At 36.8% G+C, this 24,165-nt stretch overlaps 1 protein-coding gene across 1 annotated transcript in view; it reads right to left on the bottom strand.

Moving 5' to 3' along the window:
- The window catches only part of LOC117317431 (la-related protein 4B-like), a gene marked incomplete at its 5' end in the record, with an annotated part of 63,676 nt that overhangs the window by 37,718 nt on the left and 1,793 nt on the right, over positions 1-24,165 (bottom strand). Inside the window, one exon of the mRNA XM_033872241.1 lies at positions 5,011-5,106. Within this exon, the coding sequence (XP_033728132.1) occupies positions 5,011-5,106 (96 nt within the window). The remainder of the gene's footprint in view (positions 1-5,010; positions 5,107-24,165) is intronic.

The raw sequence follows: 24,165 nt of genomic DNA, 5'->3' as shown, positions 1-24,165 counted from the left end.
TTAGGTAATATTAGAATTTTACAGGAAGATGTTTTGCCTATGATTTCTGATTGACATTATTTGGGGAGCAGGGCCTTAAACAAATTACAACAATTAGATATAATAGCATCAATCCAGTGTTTCTATGTTATTATAGAAATGTGTCTCCTTAATCATCCATATCTATTGGTATTTACCTGTGAATTAACAGAGTCGGACTGAGTTTTGTCCCGATTCTGTTTGAAACACACCACAAAAGACCGAGTTGTATAGTAATACACATCCCCTGGTAACATGGGTTTGGTCCCTCACACTTCCATCACCAACTACACCTATGCATAATGTGTGTGAACATCACAAGTATCCTTGTTTTTGGTGTAGCTAATCTTAGTTAGTCCCAGGTATCCTCATTAGTCCCAGTGTATCTAATCTTTGCTAATCCAGGCGTATCTAATATTTGTCAGTCCAGGTGCATCTAATCCTCGTTAGTCCAGGTGTATATAATCCTTGTTTGTCCAGGTGTATCTAATCCTCATTATTCAAGGTGCATCTAATCCTTGTTTGTCCAGGTGTATCTAATCCTCATTAGTCCCGGTGTAGCTAATCCTTGTTAGTGCAGGTGTATCTAATCCTCATTAGTACAGGTGTATCTAATCCTCATTAGTACAGGTGTATCTAATCCTCATTAGTACAGGTATATATAATCCTTATTATTCCATGTGTATCTAATCCTTGTTTGTCCAGGTGTATCTAATCCTTGTTTGTCCAGGTGTATCTAATCCTCAGTAGTACAGGTGTATATAATCCTTATTATTCCAGGTGTATCTAATCCTTGTTTGTCCAGGTGTATCTATTCCTCGTTAAGTCTAGGTATATCTAATCCTTGTTTGTCCAGGTGTATCTAATCCTTGTTAGTCCAGGTGTATCTAATCCTTATTATTCCAGCTGTATCTAATTGTCATCAGTCCAGGTGTAGTGAACAACAATTATATGCTTATAAATGTAATACAGGTATCTTATTTCTCCAGTTTTTTGTTGGTACTACCATGAATATGTAAACAAATCTCAAATCTTCGGAAGGTCTGGTGCACAACTGTTTCAGATCAAATATTGTCATTCAAAGAAAAGTTATTCAGTTAATTTCAAACCATGAGTTAAAGTTAATCAATTGAAACACATCAGAATGTTTTAAATTCCTCTTTTCACTGCTAAATGCATGTACACAGGGACAGGTGACAGGTAACAGTAATCCATGTAAAATCCATGCATACAGGTATGACAACCTAACAAAGTATAACCCAGGTGTGTTCAGGTGACCTTCAGTAGATAACATTTGTAATGAGCACCTGATGGCAACATTTTGTAATAAGAAAGTCTTCAATGCAGGTATATCTTACTGACCAAAATCAGGTGAACCGTAAAGATTGACCGCACAGGTCAAATGGTCATTTCGCTGTTTATACACTGTATTATGTACAAAAATAATCTTCCTCACATCAGAACCTCGGAAAACATCTTACATGTGAATGTTCTTCCTATACAATATATCATATTGGACATGAAATCAGGAGATTATCTTGAGAAATCATGGTCATGCATGTAAATCAGGAAATGATTTTCTCCAGAAATAATACTGCCAACTTTTATTTTACCACACTTCAAATCCTTCTATTTTACACTTGTCTTGATGTGTAACAGGGTTAATAAACACGATAGCTACATGTCCAGGAGGTTGGCCTACCATATGCTTGAATCTAGTCTAGATCGGTCAGTCAGACATAGTGGGCGGACCACAACACCTACTCGAGAGCTTTGTCCTCACACATACTAGACTGACCAATTCTGAACAAAACAGTGACATATGTTAAGTTTTCTATACAGTTCTTCACAGCAGCCGACTTATCCCTTTAAATACAGGTTGATCAATTTGTCCGTCCTTGTAAACACAGGTTGATCAATTTGTCCACTGTTTCACGCTAAGTATAACTCTCTTCGTCCATTAAGGTGACATGTTATAGGTTCACACAGAAATATCTATCTGAGTGTCCACTGTATGTATATACCACTCACCGCCTCCTGGATAGACCACTGACCACAGTAGTTCACTAATCCTGATAGGTACGTATGTTTATAGGTGTCCAGGTGTCCAACACAGAATGACATCGGTCACCATATGGTATAATATCTGAGGATCGGTGGTGGCAGCAGCCAGTGTAGTCAGCTATCCAGCTCTAGCTGTGTACAGGCCTCAGACATAATGCAGTTTTCTCTATCACAGCACACACTGTCACATCCTTACGTATGCTGGGTTACTTGTCAGTCTGTGTCATATAGAGAAAGTGGCTGCCGGTGGGCAGAATCATTATCTAGAGCAACAGTAGTCTGTCAATATCTTGTTCTATTCACACTGTCGCAAGTTTAAATGTCTTTAAGTAACTGTTAGAATTGTTTCCCTCAGTCACAGCTTTACTGTCAATAACTATTGTTCAATAAGCCAAGTATCAACACTTATATCATATAGCCTAGCCTACTAATATTACATCAAATACACAAAAGTTACAATAATTTCTATTTCAAAACAATTATAAATCATGTTTATTATGCACGGGGAAAGTGTCCATTTAAAATTTCTTGAAATATTCAATGATAATCATGAATAAACAAAATTTTCTTTTTTCATTACATGTAAACAAATCTACAAATATTAGTACAAAAATTGCACATAAAACTATTGTTTTGTCAAAAGACAGACTCTACGATGGATGGAGGCGGAAATGGCAAGGAGATAATGGTACCAGAAGGAATCCAAAAGTATTAACCCTTTCAACCCTTAGAAATTTTAGTGGACTCTGCCATTCATTCATCATTTGAAGTTCAATATAGTCAGTAGGGGTGAAAGGGTTAATTATACAAAGCTGTAGGAAGTCCAATTTTCTTAAAAATATGAAAACCTTTCATCGCTGTAAAATATACTGCTATTGACCCAGTACTAGGTGAAGATGTCAAGCTTTTCACACAACCATACATGTATGTGAAAGCTGTAACCAACAGGTAACTATATATATATGGCTCAGTCAATGTCACAATAATGTAAATATCATTACAATCTTTAACAGCCCATCAACACAGAGAAGATCATGAGGGCCAATACATGGTGGTCTTTAGGTTGTGTTGAAATATCAAACTAGCGAAAATAGAGAGGACTGAAATTCAGTTCAAACAATCACATACCTCAACTCTAAATATCAAAAGTGGCTTTCTATTTTACATTTTCAGAACCACATGCATTTTCAAGCAGTTATGCAATTTTAGATATTGACCAATTCAAACAGAGATTCAAGATTGGTATGGCATTTTTTTCTGTTTTCTACACATATATCACATTGTCACTGAGCTTAGGATAATGTATGAGTTTTTTGTCTTGTTTTGTTGAGGTGGAGTCTTCTTGTAGTAGCTGGTGGCTACCTCACAAAGCAATATAAGGGAGGCCACTCAGATGCTATCAAAAATCAGCGAGGTAAAAGTGACACAATGTCATCAGATTCATGAGAAATACAAATTAAACACCACACATCTTAGATCATTACTCAGAATGGCATTTTTTAACAGAACAATTATAACATACAAACATGACTACATTTGATCAGACTAAGTATCTTTACCTAAATGCACTCTGTCTAAAAGGAATATTCACCAAGCAAATGTAAGTGCACAGACTGTCTAACGTAAGTGCACAGACTATCTCATAGAAAATTCACCAAGCAAATGTTTAATGTAAGTTCACTATTACATAGACACCAAGCAAGCGTCTGATTCAAGTTCACTATATAATAGATATTCACCAAGCAAATGTCTAACATTTTCAATGAAAGTGTCTCTGTCCCTAGCAATTTGTAGTCAATGGCGACATTATTGTGTATAGTCCAGAACTAATTCCCACTTACATATCTATTGATATTGATAAAGGTTTAACATTCATTAAGCAATATTATCAAGTACAATTTCACTCACATGATAATCATTGCAAGTATCATGTATATTAGCACAGCTGCCCCTATAATCACAATCACACCCACATCTTTTTTCAGTGCACTAACTGAAACATGAAAAGTTCCTTTCCACAGACGCATTTAATCTCAGTTTTTAACCTAATATTCTTTGTTTTCATTGCATAAAGAAATGCTTATGAAAAAATAATGTTTTTTCCCCAACCCCGATTTCACATAGAAACTTTCCCCTGAACATGGTTATGCGGTTTTATGAACTGCAACGTCGTAAGTATTTTTGTAATTAAGCTCACAGCGAGCTTATCAAGTCAAATACGGTATATGCTTGGTGACAAAATGCCTATAGGCCTAAACAAGCGATTATTATTGGGTTTGGGATGGGGCCTTTTCCATTCATTTTGTCATATACGACCCTTAACTGATGATCAGGTAAGCAGAACTTAATGCTGTGATACTAGTAATGGTGTAAACTGGAATCAAATCAGTTAGGAGGGGGGTCTCAAGGGCCAATTTTACAATTTTAATAGGTAAACTACAAGCATGGGGGTCATTTCTGCTAAGTTAGTACCGTATTTATCTCCAAACAAACTCCATATGTTAGCATACCAGTATTAATCCCCAAATAATAGTTTAGTAAATACTGTATTTATCGTCAAATAAGCCCCCTCCATTAGTGTAAAAGTTTAGTACTGTATTTATAATTATCATCTAATAAGCCCACTCCGTTAGCATTTATCACCAAATAAGCCCCCTCAGTTAGTGTAAAAGTTTATTACTGTATTTATTGTCTAATAAGCCCCCTCCTTTAGTGTAAATTTATGCTTAGTACTGTATTTATCGTCAAATTAGCCCCCTTCGTTAGTGTAAAAATTAAGTACTGTATTTATCGCCAAATAAGCCCCCCTCTGTTAGCATAAAAGTTTAGTACTGTATTTATCATCAAACAAGCTCTTATTAACTCTAAAAACTAGGACAAGCCTCAACAGACTGTTAAGAGATAAACAGCAAATGCGAAATGACCTACCGGTGTTGTCATTGTCAACTCAGCTCCCCCAGTGGTACCCCGGTCGGACGTCATGAGGGCAGCCGAGTTTTCTTCTAAATTTGCCGTCAGCTCCACCTGTGAACAGAGAATAAACATCATCAGTACAACATGAAATCAGTTCTGTCAAATCTCTAATACACTGTATAGTCATTGTACTACATAATGGTATGAACACTTACTGTCCTTGCTTGAGGGAGACAGGAAAATCTGTTCACTAAAGGACAAATAGGGCATTACATACTCCAAACGTAACATTATTATATAAACTATCAATTTTTACCAACAAATTTGAAACAAGCTGTGTCAATTTATGTTGATCATTATTGATGGTCGGATTTAAATACACTACTGTTTTTTATGTAACAGCATGTCATATTACCGAAAAAGAGAAAATTAAAGCACACTTGGGCAAGGTGACCATATAATCTTTTGTATCCAATCAGAAAACTGCACCGCATGGCCAGTTGCCTTGCATTGGTGAAAGTTATGTTGAAGGAAATTGTGACTGGGGAAAACTGAGCAAGGGAATACAACATAATTATACAATTGAAGGGATAAGGATATCCTGTATAGTTTGAAATTACATTTCTTTATATACTGTGCAACAAGAGGTACAAAGGTCTGATTACTCTAATGTTACCTGTCTGAAATCTCATATAACTTACTAACTTTTGGAAGGAAGCCACATTATTTGTATTTATAACCTTAGACTCTGGGCTATGAAGGCTTCCATCAATATTGGTAGTTGAGAAAACTAATCAAGATTTCACACTCTGTCTTACCAATTTGTCCCTAATGTCAGCCCCTCAAAGTTATTCTCAGGTAAAATATGCCATATTGGTAGATTTTGAAGAAAAATATATGATGCCAGGATAAGATACTTTTAATACATGCAAGAAGATCGAGATTTTCTAACTTAAAATAACTGCCTAGACAATAGCATGCCCTTGAGGTATATAGTAGGGTAGAAGTGGTTGCTATTTAAAGTTAAAGGCAATTCATAATCTATCAACATACGATATACGTCAATTATTTGTCTGAATGCTTATACACTAGACATGGATCTGTTGTTTCCACCATACAGATACTTTCACTAAATTCTTATAATTATTAGATTGATAATTAACCTGGCTATTTTATAATCATGACCATGGTTGATATAAATCACCGCTTCATCAACAACAAAATAATAAGTGTAGTCATTACGTCAGCAGTGGATTTGTGTTCAATGCCAAGCCCTAACTTGACCTCCCTCTTTATATATGGTCTGGTCAGTAATCCTGGCTACTCTACAGTTAATCCTATATACAATGTGCATAAACCAGTCACATTAAACAGCCTTCAACCCCTGGAGATCACATGGATTCACTCTAATCAATAAACGGATCAGTCAACTATAGATATATGGGTTACACAGCACAGTTGCCATGGGAAAATCAATAGTAATGAATGCTCCTTTGCAGAGTGTGTTCAATATACTCTATCTGGTCCTCTTAACAACACCAGCTTGGCATGTAAAGGGAGGTAACTCTTTAGAAATCACAAACAAATTCACTGTCAGCTTGGGCTATAAATTAATCTTGTTCAGCTTTTAATGCATCTCAAGCAATACAAATCCCCTGGCTATTCAACACTGAAAAATACACATCAAAAGATGGTAAGAATTGTCTTATCAAAATGTCGCTCAAGAAAAAACTGAAGTATATCATAACAAGAGGTTATAGTTGTAACAGTTTGAAGTAACAGAATCTTTATCCAATAATCAAGGAAGTTTGTAGAACAAGGACAATGAAAATCTATTTCTTATAAATGACCTCAATTTGAATCCCAGGAGATTGAAAAGCAAATTCATTTAAGAGATCGTATACAGCTGTAAGAGTATGAAGTTTTAGAACAATTAAATTAGAAAAATTAATATGGTTGGTACTGTGAGGATATTAAACATCTATCTATAGCAACAGAAAGCAGCTAGCAGTGACCTCAATTTTGACCCCAGGAAATTAAAACCCAAATTTGCCCAAAGATTAGAGCTGTGTATCACAAGGTGATTAGCGATACGATTCGCATCGCGATACATGGGTCACAATACGATGCATATCATGTATGAGAAACTGATGGCCTTTTGGTACAGTAGTCATGCTTGTGTGTTGTGGTATTTTCAGAATTATTTGAGTGTTTGTCTAAATTTGTTACAAAAAAAAGGTTTTGTCAGTTTCCCACAAAGCGTTCTTGATTTTAGATATCTGAAAGAACTCCAACAGGCAGCTTTATAAGCTGCTTGAACAGCTTTGTCAGCCATGTTGTTTATTACAAAATGTTAACAGTCAAGGGAGATAACTACTAATTTTGAGGTATCATGATACAAATCAAGGCAATGCACCAATCTGCAATCCAATATGTCAATACATATGTGAATCATTACACCACTACCAATGATGAGAGTTGTAATTGTATGGACTTCCAGGACTATGAAAAAACCTGTTACCGTAGTGACATCAGAAATCTATATATAGCAACAGTGGCTTCAATTTTGACCCCAGCTGGCCATGGGTGAAACCTAAACTTGTATAAGTGATGATGGTGACTTCAATTCTGACTGCAGTTGCATGAAACTTGAACTCTTAATAGAGATGGTGGTTGTTAGTGACCAGGATAACCAGGTAATTGTTTATCATGGACTCCAAACAGTTATTTATAGTATATATCAATGACCTCAATTTGACCCACTGTGGTTGAAATGCAAGTTCGTTCAAGAGATCTAGTTGCGAGTAAGTGTATGAAGTCCCAGAAAAATTGGATCATCAATGAAGTTGGTAGAGCTAGGACATCCAAACTGTGTCCAGTGACCTATTTTTTTACCCCAGCTGGTTGAAATGCAAACTTGTACAGGAGATGATGGTTGTGGGAAAGTGTATAAATATCAGGAAACTGGATTATTAATGAAGTCGGTAGAGTCACAAAGGGTTAATAAGTTATTTTCTCACTTTGAAATCAAAAAACAAAATCCTATTCAGGTTTAAGATGTCGGAGAAGTGTCGGGAACTTTTAACTTACAGACAGGTGTAACATTTATCTCTCAGTTCTGCCTCGTATACGTATTCCTACCTGTACAGGTATTTTAATTAGGCAAGTGTTTTAAACCTATCTCTAGTTGAAGACTAGGATTGTTGAATAAGAAAATCATTAGATATAAATTTTAAATCATTCAGCATATAAAATGATATAACAAGAGCTCCGCAAGACTGAGCAGGATACACCCGCCACTTGAAAATTTACCAGCTTACCACAGGGAAATGTAGCATCGTTGACGGGCGTATAAAAACCCAATATATGTTGCACATTATCGCTTCTTGTCTTAGAGGAATTAAATAAGAAATAGAAAACTTCTTGCATTTTCTACACAATGCCTGTATTTGGCAATAAAAGGGGCATAACTCTGGAAGAAATAATCGCTTAATTCCGTAACACTAGCTTGCTTGTGCTATTATGCCATAGAATATTTGTAGCAAGTTTCATAAAAATCTGTTGATAAATAAAGGCTAGAGGGTGCTAACACGGTAAAGTTAATGGGCGGACGAACGGACAGCGCTGGCCTAGGGTACACCATAATACGACCTGTCGTTAAAACAGGTATTGTTAAATTGAATGCCTTTTATTGTGTCATTATCCCTAAAGAAATAGTTCCCTGTACATTTTATCATCAGGTAAGGACACGTTGATCTTAATATAGAACAGCCAAATGTTTCCTTCACACACTTGTATTTTGCATTATCTTCCCATCTGTTCTACACACATGATCAAAATCCATCCCTACAGGAGTTTTAGTTCGGATCTTTTCTCGGCTGTGATATTACAACAAATTCAGTAATAATGATTTACACGGTATTAGTCCCTAGAGTGTTAGAAAGTGCTCTGGGCCAAAGACAAGGTCCTGGTAACCAAGTTTAATATACACAGTGTTTACACCTATGGCTTAGTTGTCAACTGATGGATAATGATAAATTGGATGGAAATGTTGAATTATATCTGTCCATATCTCGTACAGGTAATCTTCATACCTGTATCACTATTGGTAATATACACACATGTACCACTACCTGTTATATACAGGTAATCTACACACCTGTATCACTACCTGTTATATACAGGTAATCTACACACCTGTATCACTACCTGTTATATACAGGTAATATACACACATGTATCACTACCTGTTATATACAGGTAATCTACACACATGTATCACTACCTGTTATATACAGGTAATCTACACACCTGTATCACTATCTGTTATGTACAGGTAATCTACACACCTGTATCACTACCTGTTATGTACAGGTAATATACACACATGTATCACTACCTGTTATATACAGGTAATCTACACACATGTATCACTACCTGTTATATACAGGTAATCTACACACATGTATCACTATCTGTTATGTACAGGTAATCTACACACATGTATCACTATCTGTTATGTACAGGTAATCTACACACCTGTATCACTATCTGTTATATACAGGTAATCTACACACATGTATCACTATCTGTTATGTACAGGTAATCTACACACATGTATCACTATCTGTTATGTACAGGTAATCTACACACCTGTATCACTATATGTTATATACAGGTAATCTACACTTTGGTTTGGTTTGTTTTTGTTTAACGTCCTATTAACAGCCAGGGTCATTTAAGGACGTGCCAGATTTTGGAGGTGGAGGAAAGCCGGAGTACCCGGAGAAAAACCACCGGCCTACGGTCAGTACCTGGCAACTGCCCCACGTAGGTTTCGAACTCGCAACCCAGTGGTGGAGGGCTAGTGTTAAAGTGTCGGGACACCTTAACCACTCGGCCACCGCGGCTCCTTAATCTACACACCTGTATCACTATCTGTTATATACAGCTAATCTACACACATGTATCACTACCTGTTATATACAGGTAATCTACACACCTGTATCACTATCTGTTATATACAGGTAATCTACATACCTGTATCACTACCTGTTATATACAGGTAATCTACACACCTGTATCACTATCTGTTATATACAGGTAATCTACACACCTGTATCACTATCTGTTATATACAGGTAATCTACACACCTGTATCACTATCTGTTATGTACAGGTAATCTACATACCTGTATCACTACCTGTTATATACAGGTAATCTACACACCTGTATCACTATCTGTTATATACAGGTAATCTACACACCTGTATCACTACCCGTTATATACAGGTAATCTACACACCTGTATCACTATCTGTTATATACAGGTAATCTACACACCTGTATCACTATCTGTTATATACAGGTAATATACACACCTGTGTCACTATCTGTTATATACAGGTAATCTACACACCTGTATCACTACCCGTTATATACAGGTAATCTTCATACCTGTATCACTATCTGTTATATACAGGTAATATACACACCTGTATCACTGTTATATACAGGTAATCTACACACCTGTATCACTATCTGTTATGTACAGGTAATCTACATACCTGTATCACTACCTGTTATATACAGGTAATCTACACACCTGTATCACTATCTGTTATATACAGGTAATCTACACACATGTATCACTATCTGTTATATACAGGTAATCTACACACCTGTATCACTACCCGTTATATACAGGTAATCTACACACCTGTATCACTATCTGTTATATACAGGTAATCTACACACCTGTATCACTATCTGTTATATACAGGTAATATACACACCTGTGTCACTATCTGTTATATACAGGTAATCTACACACCTGTATCACTACCCGTTATATACAGGTAATCTTCATACCTGTATCACTATCTGTTATATACAGGTAATATACACACCTGTATCACTGTTATATACAGGTAATCTACACACCTGTATCACTATCTGTTATATACAGGTAATCTACACACCTGTATCACTATCTGTTATATACAGGTAATATACATACCTGTATCACTATCTGTTATATACAGGTAATCTACACACCTGTATCACTATCTGTTATATACAGGTAATCTACACACCTGTGTCACTATCTGTTATATACAGGTAATCTACACACCTGTATCACTACCCGTTATATACAGGTAATCTTCATACCTGTATCACTATCTGTTATATACAGGTAATATACACACCTGTATCACTGTTATATACAGGTAATCTACACACCTGTATCACTACCTGTTATATATACACATGTATCATTAATCTTGACTGCACACCTGTATCACTTTAATCACTACCTGTTTAATAAGTACAGGTAACAATGTCGGTGTGATTTTATTCATTTAAGTCTTGACTCCCATCTCTTCAATCTTAAAAACAGTAAACACTAGCCGACTTCCATGATGAGGGATGTTTGAAGGTGGTTCCTTGGTCAGGTGTAAGGAGTGACAGGGTGCCAAAGGCAGCTGTAATGGTGCAGCCCTGCTAATGACATACATATCAACTATGGATATTATTTCAATTATCATTCTTTATTAGACAAGAGGCCAAGAATCACTTACTTTAACCACTATATAACCAGTTAGGAATTACTGCAATTATTACTATTTCCTATTTCGTTGTTGATTGCAATATAATGTATTGGTGATGTTAAGGAAATGGTATATTTCTTACAGAGGTGCTGAAGGGTTTTGCATATATAATACAAAAATGTACATGTGTTGTCATTTTCTCATCAGAAGTTGACCTACATTAATCCTGTAGCATATGCACACAAACCTGAAGGTTTCCAGTAGTAACACAATTTCCATGGTAACTATTTGTGTACATACAGGTGCATATGTGTAATATTACACTACATGTATACCTGTATGTGTACATGTCGGCCATGTGCTGATGCAACTCCACCAGTATGTACGCACAGTTCTATTTATAGGTCTAGATCTCTAGCCCAGATATTTTTAGCACCAGCCTATTGTTGTTTACTCATGGAGGCTATACACAAGGGGGACATCTGGGGGAACTCGGAGAAAATGATTATATAAAACACAAAATTAACAATTGATAAAGATTGACACCAACTTGGTAAAATAGGGGAGGCATCAATTGGGTTGGGGGGTTGGGTCTCTGAAACAAGGAAAATGGGGATCATCTTTAACTAAAATATCAGACAAAAGAGGGAGGCTCCAACAGGCAAAATAAAGACAACTTCAAAAAGAGGGATTATGCCAGGCAAAGACAGGGATATGGATGAGAGATGGACCCATGGCCATGTGAAATGACATAGGAGGAAAATTGTCAACAAATTGCTTAACCTCTACACAATTGATGGAAAAGTAAAGGTGTACATGAAGGAAGGTGTGTTCAACCACTCACCTTTCTTCACAAAAAAATTATCATTTGTCATCTGAATTTAAAACTACCCAAATATGCATTTCAAGGTTTTATTTATCATTCTGACACGTGTGTAACAAGAGGTCACATTCACTCAACAAATACACATGGTATATACAGTTAAATAGTTTCATAGAGAAGAGTACGACCTGGTACAGATATCAACTTGATACTTTGTCGAGCTTTTCTAGAAATCTACAAACATTTTGAGAATATCTGTATCAAATATGTTAAACAATCCTTGTATTTTAAACTTGAATAAGTGAAAAAAAGGTTTGTATATATACCAAATGTTACCAAACAATTATTAAGTTTAGATGTAGATTTTATTTTTGTATGAACATGCAAGTTCATTCAATGAATTGTAATTATTAAATCTTTAGATCTCCAGAAAGTCAGGTCTTGTTTTTAATATTAATCATAACTAATTCAGCAAACACAAGGGAATCAATATGTTTCTGATTCATGTCTATAGGACAAGAAGGTGAAATAAAATCAGATTTATAAATAATGGATATATATATTATCAGTGAAGGTGCTGAAAGCAAACTTTTAATCATGTGAAGTGAAAACAAGTGCAATCAATTATTGCGAAGCTCACCGGCAGCAGCAATCACACTATGCTTTCATTTATTATGAATTATATATGTATTTTTTATGTATGTCATTTTGAAATTTCTATTTTATTTAGATGATCATTCATGGCCTCAACATCCATCTCTAATGAATGTATTTAAACTAAATTAGAAGTGTGTGAGGTGTATACTTTTGGACTTACAAGCTTTCCAAAAACTTGCACTAAAAATGTTAAAGTCTTGGAAAGGGGAGGCTGACGCCGACGGTACAGCATTAGCTCACCGTTATTCGTAAATAGTGAGCTAAAACATAACACTTCCAAGGTAATGAACAAAATCTGTAAACATTTTCATCAGAGTACTAAAGACATCACATCCCTAAACAAACAAGTACATGTATACACTGTAATGTGTCTGAACCAACAAGTGAACCGATGTTCAGATATAAACGTTATATTTACTATTTCCATATTGTCTATGAACAGGTAAGACTATCTGTCGCAGCACTGCACCACGTGCCAGAGGATGAATACATCAACACTAGTAGTAGCTATATACACATGTGTTGATATACACACACATGTACTGGTAAGATAAGCAGTGTCCACACACTAACCCTGACCTACAGATGTTGTGCCCTCCTGTGCCCTCTTTGGAATGTCTGGAGGTATATTTACACTGCTACACATGGCTACCTATGCCATATGTACACATGTCTATCTAACACTCAACATTCATTAGTACTCTCCTCTATATTTTCATCACATTCACAAACAATTATGAACATTTTCAGCAAAATAAAAAACCCTAACGCTTCTGACAGTCAATGAAAATTTGAGTAGCGATGACGTCCAATCATCAGATAAGGCGATAAATGTCATGGTCACCAAAGGAGTAATAGTTATCCGAGGTCAAGTCAACACAGGAATCAAGCTTAAGGTTACCAAATTACAGGGCTGAAAGTAGACATTTTTACCAGGTGGCCTATTTGTTTACCATGACATAAAATCTAGGTGCCAATTGGAAGTTAGTTGCCTGGCCTAGTTGTCTTAAATCAAAAACAGAAAACTTCAATTTTTTAGATCAGTTTAACATCTCTGTAACTTTTTCTATGTTGACTGTCATTTTAGCATTGACTGCAACCTTTGAAAGATTAACCAAATTGCAAATGTACACAATCTTTTTAGTGGCCATGCAGACGGCTTATAGGTCAATAACTGTATGCCGATGGCAAATTTAAGGCGCAATGGCCACTAAAATAGGTGCCACTTTGAGCCCTGCCAATAGTTATTTCAAAAGAGTCATGGTCACCAAAGGAGTCGTAGTTACCCGAGGTCAAGTCAACATAGGAATCAATGTTACCAATAGTTATAGTGTGCAGGGTTCATAGGTCAGGTCAACACAGGAGTCATGGTTACCAAATTAAAGGTCAGCGGGTTAACAGTTAGTCAAAATTCATTCAGAGTCACCACTGTAAAGTTCACCAGAGGTGATCAGGCCACCACAAGAGTCAAGGTCACCAGAGGGCAGGTTATAACACTAAAGTTAAGGTTCAATCATGATCAGAGTTCAAGTCACCACACAAGTTAACCAGAGGTCAGGCCACCACAGGATTCAAAGTCACCAAAGGTGATCAGGTCTCCTGATAACTTGCTAGGATGGCTAAAGAAAACTATCAGAAGGCCATGCATGAATAAGAGATAACATAATCACCAAACCAGGCAGAGGGGTCATGGGTCACCACTCGACACCAGATTTCATGTCATCTGGCCACCTGAGACAGAAGGGTAATGATTGACCACGTCATGAGGTCAATTACTCATGGTCACCAACAAGATCATTATCATACCCAAATTAAATTAGCCAGAGTCATATATCCTATAATAAAATCAATCTTCAACTGCTGACAAAGTTGGGAGCTATGGCATAAGATACACATTCAACTTTTAACTTCCATCCAGTAATTCAGATTAATTAACCTACTGAAAAGTTCCACAAAAACAATTATTGGACGGTTTTCGTCCCCAAAAAATGATGTGTTTGTGACTTTGCATCTAAAGTTATCCTAAATAAAGCATTTCAAAAAAGGTAAAAAATTCTGAAAATCTACAAATCTGAAATTTTGTGACTTTGCATCTAAAGTTGTCCTTTATATAATAAAGCACTACAAACAAATCTACAAATCTGAAATTCATTGGTACATGCATGTTGTGTGTAAATAGCACTAGTACCGTCTAGGTAGTCATCCCATCTATCACAATACATCACCCCCTAGTGTTGTACACAGTACATCATCACCCCCTAGTGTTGTACACAGTACATCACCCCCTAGCTATATAGTGTTGTACACAGTGCATCACCCCCTAGTGTTGTACACAGTACATCACCCCCTAGTGTTGTACACACAGTACATCACCCCCTAGTGTTGTACACAGTGCATCGCCCCCTAGTGTTGTACACAGTGCATCGCCCCCTAGTGTTGTACACAGTACATCACCCCCTAGTGTTGTACACAGTACATCACCCCCTAGTGTTGTACACACAGTACATCACCTCCTAGTGTTGTACACACAGTACATCACCCCCTAGTGTTGTACACAATACATCACCCCCTATAGTGTTGTACACAGTACATCACCTCCTAGTGTTGTACACAGTACATCACCCCCTAGTGTTGTACACAGTGCATCGCCCCCTAGTGTTGTACACAGTACATCATCTCCTAGTGTTGTACACACAGTACATCACCCCCTAGTGTTGTACACAGTACATCACCCCCTAGTGTTGTACACACAGTACATCACCCCCTAGTGTTGTACACAGTACATCACCCCCTAGTGTTGTACACACAGTACATCACCCCCTAGTGTTGTACACGGTACATCACCCCCTAGTGTTGTACACACAGTACATCACCCCCTAGTGTTGTACACAGTGCATCACCCCCTAGTGTTGTACACAATGCATCACCCCCTAGTGTTGTACACAGTGCATCACCCCCTAGTGTTGTACACACAGTACATCACCCCCTAGTGTTGTACACAGTACATCACCCCCTAGTGTTGTACACAGTGCATCGCCCCCTAGTGTTGTACACAGTACATCACCTCCTAGTGTTGTACACACAGTACATCACCCCCTAGTGTTGTACACACAGTACATCACCCCCTAGTGTTGTACACAGTACATCACCCCCTAGTGTTGTACACAGTGCATCACCCCCTAGTGTTGTACACAGTGCATCGCCCCCTAGTGTTGTACACACAGTACATCACCCCCTAGTGTTGTACACAGTGCATCACCCCCTAGTGTTGTACACAGTACATCACCCCCTAGTGTTGTACACAGTACATCACCCCCTAGTGTTGTACACACAGTACATCACCCCCTAGTGTTGTACACAGTACATCATCCCCTAGTTTTGTACACAATACATCACCCCCTAGTGTTGTACACACAGTACATCACCCCCTAGTGTTGTACACAGTGCATCACCCCCTAGTGTTGTACACAGTACATCACCCCCTAGTGTTGTACACAGTACATCACCCCCTAGTGTTGTACACAGTACATCACCCCCTAGTGTTGTACACAGTACATCACCCCCTAGTGTTATACACAGTACATCACCCCCTAGTGTTGTACACAGTACATCACCCCCTAGTGTTATACACAGTACATCACCCCCTAGTGTTGTACACAGTGCATCACCCCCTAGTGTTGTACACACAGTACATCACCCCCTAGTGTTGTACACAGTGCATCGCCCCCTAGTGTTGTACACAGTACATCACCCCCTAGTGTTGTACACAGTGCATCGCCCCCTAGTGTTGTACACAGTACATCACCTCCTAGTGTTGTACACAGTACATCACCCCCTAGTGTTGTACACACAGTACATCACCCCCTAGTGTTGTACACACAGTACACCACCCCCTAGTGTTGTACACACAGTACATCACCCCCTAGTGTTGTACACAGTACATCACCCCCTAGTGTTGTACACGGTACATCGCCCCCTAGTGTTGTACACAGTGCATCACCTCCTAGTGTTGTACACAGTACATCACCCCCTAGTGTTGTACACACAGTACATCACCCCCTAGTGTTGTACACGGTACATCGCCCCCTAGTGTTGTACACGGTACATCACCCCCTAGTGTTGTACACAGTACATCACCCCCTAGTGTTGTACACACAGTACATCACCCCCTAGTGTTGTACACACAGTGCATCGCCCCCTAGTGTTGTACACGGTACATCGCCCCCTAGTGTTGTACACAGTGCATCACCTCCTAGTGTTGTACACAGTACATCACCCCCTAGTGTTGTACACACAGTACATCACCCCCTAGTGTTGTACACGGTACATCGCCCCCTAGTGTTGTACACAGTACATCACCCCCTAGTGTTGTACACAGTGCATCACCTCCTAGTGTTGTACACAGTACATCACCCCCTAGTGTTGTACACAGTGCATCACCCCCTAGTGTTGTACACAGTGCATCGCCCCCTAGTGTTGTACAGTGCATCACCCCCTAGTGTTGTACACACAGTACATCGCCCCCTAATGTTGTTCACAATACATCACCTCCTAGTGTTGTACACAGTACATCACCTCCTAGTGTTGTACACAGTGCATCACCCCCTAGTGTTGTACACAGTACATCACCTCCTTGTGTTGTACACACAGTACAGTACATCACCCCCTAGTGTTGTACACAGTACATCACCCCTAGTGTTGTACACAGTACATCACAGTCTGCGATGTTCTATGCCCATGACTAGTACTTTTTGGTTCGGACTAGATGAAAATCCTTGAATCTCAATATATTTGTTGTCATAAACACTGCATTTTGCTTGTCCAGACTAGTGCTTGAAAATGTTAATGTCACAGCTGACTGACATCACCCCCAAGTATTGTATAAGTTTACTTCCTTATAGTTGTAATACATCCAGCCAATACATTTAAATTTCCTGGTTATAATACAACAGAACATTTTAACATTATCCTGAAATATTGCATGTTTCTGCCTATACAAGAATACTATAGACCTGTACATGAATTAGCTGTTAAATCAGTGATTTTATCAAACCAGACAACTTACAATATCTAATTTCTATTTCCTGTTTCAAGCTCATGATCAATTTGACTTCAAAAGGCAAGTTCGAATTGTGGCTGTTAATATTCAGGCAATGATCCTGTGAGTTTTGCAAAGCAACAGACAGTATCTAATGGCAAGTCACCTGGCATACAATGCAATGGAAAAACTCAAATCGCATGTGCTTATTTATCGCACCTGTAATTAAATAGCATAAATTTGTCAGTAGTTTTGCTAAACTGAACTGCAACAGACATGGATGGAATTGTAGAATTGTTTTACAAATCTTTACTGAATCGGAAAGGCAACCGACTTTCAATGATCGATTATGAGATGTCATCATCGATGATTGCTTTCAAAACCTAAAGTGCAAGTTCTACTTTCATTTTCAGTAAAGAGAGAGAACAAGAACTTTCTAAGTCATTTTACTTTTAATTATAATTTCTTAACAATCATGCTATTTACTAGTAACTATAATTAGTTGCAAAAATATCTATAACTAATTTTCAATAAGATTAAAATGTTGAGATGTCATAAGGTACAACAGGAAGTAAAGATACAAAACTACTCGCGGTAAAGCTAGTATAAAATCAAAATGGCTACAAACTCTGCTTCGGAGAAAATAGGCTTATTCAATCCCGGAGTAAAGAAAATTTTTTTTTTTAAATCTGGATTATGTAACGGTAGATATAGGCCAAAGGATTAATTAATAATCTAAAATTGATCAGTTGCACTAACCAATTTTATCTGTTCGTTTAGAACCAAGATAATTGGATGTGCTTACCAAATTTTATGTAATAATTGTGTCAAAGCTAGATATTTTGTTTAACTGAACCACAATAGAATGCATGATATTGTATTGTTTTACGGCCCATCAATAATTTTGAATTGCCCAAGACAAAAAATGACAGATGTCTGCACTTTTCAATGACTTTCTTATAATTAGACTGAACTGACTTTCTGAAAATAACTATGTCCTTTCCAATTTCTATATATATAATTATATTTGCAGGTTGCTTTAAAAGGTTATGCATGGTGAAATTTAAGTGTCAAAAAAATTCTGAAAAGATTCCTTTTAAATCTTTATATACACATTTTATTAAAGGTCAGTGGTGTAGAAATTGATATACAGCATGTTGTTATATTTATTAACATCCTTTTTCATTTCAAACATTTGGAATTTGATCTACAAATAAAACGTTTGTGTGACCTTGACTTCAAAACCTATGATTCCTAGTGGTTTACATGCAAAACATACCCAAACATTGCTTATCATGTGAATTTAACACGGTCAAAGGAGATAATTTAACAGAAACCTAATCAACATTGATTTATTTGAATAATTGATCAATCATTACTATATAGTTGACAACTAAATTACAAGCCATTGCATTGCAGTGCTTGTACTCGGACACAATAGGAAGTAATGACCATGCAAGATTGGTACAGACTCATTAAATATTTATTAGTGTCCATACTGTCCATGTCAAGAGCCATCCTAGACTGCCAAAATAGACCAAATATATAATATAATTAGCTTTCAGCTCACAAATGAAAACATTCTTACTTATAAAATGTCAACAAGTTCATCATTCTCTGTACTAGAGTATTACTTAATAAATACATTTATGAATTCAAATCTGCATTATATTACACCAACAGACAAATGTCAGAGTTTGGCTTGTTTTATCTGATTATAAAAAATCAGTGGTTGTTCATATCAAAGAGGAATTGATGGATGGTGCAACCAGTAAATCGCTTAAAACTTTGAGGAATATCTACTTAACGAGCCTCAATTACATGGTTTTTTCCCCATTTGTAAGGAATGGGGGCCTTTCTGTCCCATTTTGGGAAGACAAGTGGTAATTGGGAAGAAAATTTTCAATTCAACTTCAACTTCAATTGGCAAAAATGATGAAATTATTTCAATTGAGGATGGGGCCAATTATCAGCCAAAACAAAAGCATCCTCTAGGAAACAGCCCTCTTGAGTTCTATCACTGGGCAGGAATTTAAAAAAAAAGATTGGTTAAAATATGTAAATTTTGGGCCGCCGCTTTTTGCCTCATTTTGGGAAAAAGCATGTGAATTGGAAAGGACCTATCAGAAGTCAATTTAACTTCAACACGAAATGATTTTAATTAGGAATGGGATCCATTATCAGTCCTAAAATTTTTAAACGGCACAATGATGAATCGACATGCAAGTCCTGAGTCCCGTAATCAGAATTTTGATGGGATTCACAGCATTTCTGGAAACAGTTGAATTTAATATTGTGGGACTCATTTTTTTTTTTTTAGAAATACAGTTGATAAGGCCTCATTAAAATTAATTGTGGATTGACAACTGATGTCAATAAAAGATAGCTTCCTCATTGAAAGTTAAAATTTCAATCATAATTTTGTGAAAAATTGCAGATGAACATGTAGAGGTTTGTTATTTTTACTGTTTATTTTCTTTATTTAATGTTTGATTTAAAGTACAAGATCTTGTACCATCTTTGTTAGATCTGGCTTCTGATACACTGATGTTAGTTCACGAGATCCGCACAAATTGAGTCTGTATAGATCAATGTGGAAATGAGTTTTCCATTATGCTTTATAAACTTGTACATGTATGCTACAGACAACAGTGGAATCAATACCCCTGAGGTGTGATTGACCATGGCCAGAGAATGGTCAGAAATTCTTGGCAAGTTACTGGAAATGAATGGTAGCTAGCATACACAACACTGTAAAATTCTGAAATCCTACAGCCGTCTTCTTTACTCTTGAGTTTGTGTTAAAGAAAAGCATGGAAATAAAAAAAAAACTAGCTATTTCCAGGAATTCTATTTGAACTCTTCAGGAACCCATTTATTAGGAACCCATTTATTTACCAAGTACAAACTTTAGCGAGATACAGTGGATAATGTAATCACTATCACCTTACAAGACGACAACCACAGTGCAATCCCAGTCGGAGTGTAAATTTGATTTGATTTTTGTATCATTTACGTCCCATTAACAATGGAGTCATTCAGGGTCAACAGGTCGAAGGTGAAAATGTCTGGGGTCATTTATCGATTGCATGGGTATTTCTATTAATTTATTATGTTCATTATTTATATCCGGGCCTGGCAAAACTTTTTAAAGCACTTGTCCATTGGACTAGCTATATAAAGTGTACATGTAGTGGCATGGTATAAAGCATCCACCCAGGTTAAGAATTCACTAGTCAAGAAAATTTACTTGTAAAACCAAATTTTTTTTTCTAATGATTAATCTTGTTACAACTTAAAACTAGGCAAGATGTATAATGACCAATGATAAGATTGTGTAAACATTGCAAAAAAGGTCAACTTTCGTGACACAAATTCATGATAAACAATACTTGCTTAAAACGGTTTTGTTTTCATTTGAATCAAACCTTTCAGGACTGTCTTCATTTTTGATCAGGCAGGAAAGGCTTGCCTGCCATGAATCAAATCCAATAAAAAAAAGTTCATGGAATAACATAAAAAAAATATACTGGTCGGATGGACTAGTTGACAATAACAGTCACTCCTCCTCCCAGGACAAAATCGGTTTGTCAGAAGTGAGGATATACAGAGGAGTGAATTAGCAGGGCCCTCAATAAAAATTTTCAACTTTCGTGACAAATTCACGATAAACAATATCACTATTTTCTTTTGATATTGTTCCATCTTTTTCTCTATTATCAACCCTACAAGGATAATGAAACACAGACTTGTCAGACCTCGATCATGACCAGAAAATGCCACATTACTCATTCAATGAAAAAGTTTTCAAAATATTCTTGTGCTAAAGAGTTTTTTCTGACTTTTCTTTCATGACGATAAAAGAAATAATACTCATATGGTGATAAAAGAAATAATACATGCGTTTCCACTAACATGCCAGAAAATTAGGGTATATATATTATAGGTAGGGCTACCCGGATAATCGGCAGCGATTAGGTTACAGGACCTAATCGGTGTTAATCGATTTAAGATTTTATTAATCGTTAATCATCAATAAAATTCATGTTGATCATCGACGTGTTGCGTTGGCTCTGGAGTAGGCCTACGACGTCGAGATGTAGTTTCAGTCGGCAGGCCTAAGTTCTGACCACCGTACTCATGCTAGATATATGTTTTTAGATGTAAGGAAAGTATCGTATCGGTGTAAAATGTCGGCTTATAACTTAACATCGCGTCTCACTTCAACGTTTGACTGACGATCGCGAGGACATGGGTTACAAACCTGAACACTCCAACATAATCATTCACTGTTGTGTATCAGTGAAGTCAGTGGCGTAAAGTTTTTTCCTTTGTTTTACTATATTACGGAATTGATGTAGAACGAAACGAAAATGCAGTCCTTGGCCTTGGCACGGTCTACAAAAATTCTACATTGTGTAGATTTGTTTTTCATTTATTATTATGTTCATTTGGAGATGAGTTGACATCGTGAGAAATTATCTTGTCCTAGTTCATGGAGTATTCTACTCCGTTTCTTGTAATATTAGAGGGGGCAGAGGAGTTTGTTTAATATTTTCGGTACATGTATTTCAAATCAATTAGCTAAGTGTTAAATGTTGATGAATTTGAATAAAATCAACAAAGTTTATGCTTTGAAAACTAACTGTCGGTTTCCTGACTTTTCTCTGAAGAACAAGGCGTGTGCGTTCCGTAAGTTTGTATCCATTCGTGTTTGTAATATGTACTAACCAGTTACGCAACTTACGATCATTCCCACCTGTTTCATTTTTCCGGCTGAAGACAGCTGCTAGCGTACACATTATCCAACACATTTGAGCCTTATTAATATTATAATAGTATAATGTGTAATACTTTACATAAATTAAACAGACAGTCGAAAACTGTCAGTTGAAATCATGTTCAAATAAGTTGGAAACGACGGTACATAGCTAGCTACATGCCGACTCACCTGTTTTTGCGTACCGTGTACGTCATGAAGATATACGCAAGATGCAAGCTAAAGTTGAATGAGATACAAGAATGTACTTGGTTTGATTTAATTGTATTAAACTCATTTGAATCTTGGATATCAAAAGAGTAAACTGCATCACATACTTAAACAGTCAAACATATATATACACTACGTCACTTGGACATGAACAACAACGGCATGTGCAAACATAGTATGACTGTAAAGGATTAATCGATTAGTAATCGATTACCTATAACCAATTAATCGAATACAAAAATTGCTAATCATTGCAGCCCTAACTATAGGTAAGGAAATCTTGACTTTCAAATATAGTCCTCCCCCGAAAATTGCCAAAAAATTGCAGAATATATACATAAGCACAAAAATATAGGGTTAGCAAAAACAGGTATTTTTTAAGGCCTATAGCACCACCACGTTTGGGTAAAATTAGGAGTCAACAAGTTTTCTAAGCTAACAAACCCAAATAAATTAAAAGAGCATACCGTATTTATTCTAATAAACGCCCCGTGAAATTTTTCCAAGGGGGGCGTTTAATGGAGATCAAAATTTCAGAGTCGGTAAGTTGTGAGATCTGTTGTATGTACCCATTTCACACCATGAAACGTGTATATGTATCCAAAACATTGTAAAACTAAGTGGCAAACTTTGTTTTGTCATTTGTGTTAGTTTTATGTTGGATATCCTTTAAATAATTACCTCTGGACACACATGGATGGATATATAACTGTGCCACAGTAAGTTCTTTTTCTCGAATTGAGGAATTTTTCTTTCCAAAAAAAAGGGGGGGGGGGGGCATTTATTAGGGTGGGGGCGTTTATTAGAATAAATAGGGTATTGTACTTTTCAGTTTTGCAGGATTCCTTGCTTCAAACAAAAGACAATAATAAGACCAGCAAGGACATCCCCAGCCCCACACCCATCGGTATACGTATCTGCAGGCAAAATTTGTGTTCATAGCAATTTTTATAATAAGTGCTGCAACTAACAGGATAGGCAATGAAATTATATGTAACAATCTGTCTTCTGCAAATATTTGAAATGTGCATATTTAGTTACAGTTGCTGTTATCATATAGCAGGGTTCACCCTGGACCCAAAAATGATGGGCCATTTTGACAAGATTTCA

This window comes from Pecten maximus, chromosome 19 (genome assembly GCF_902652985.1).
Source record: "Pecten maximus chromosome 19, xPecMax1.1, whole genome shotgun sequence".
Lineage (NCBI taxonomy): Eukaryota > Metazoa > Mollusca > Bivalvia > Pectinida > Pectinidae > Pecten > Pecten maximus.
The sequence above is the reverse complement of the archived record's forward strand: the minus strand, read 5'-3'. Positions and strand labels throughout refer to the sequence as shown.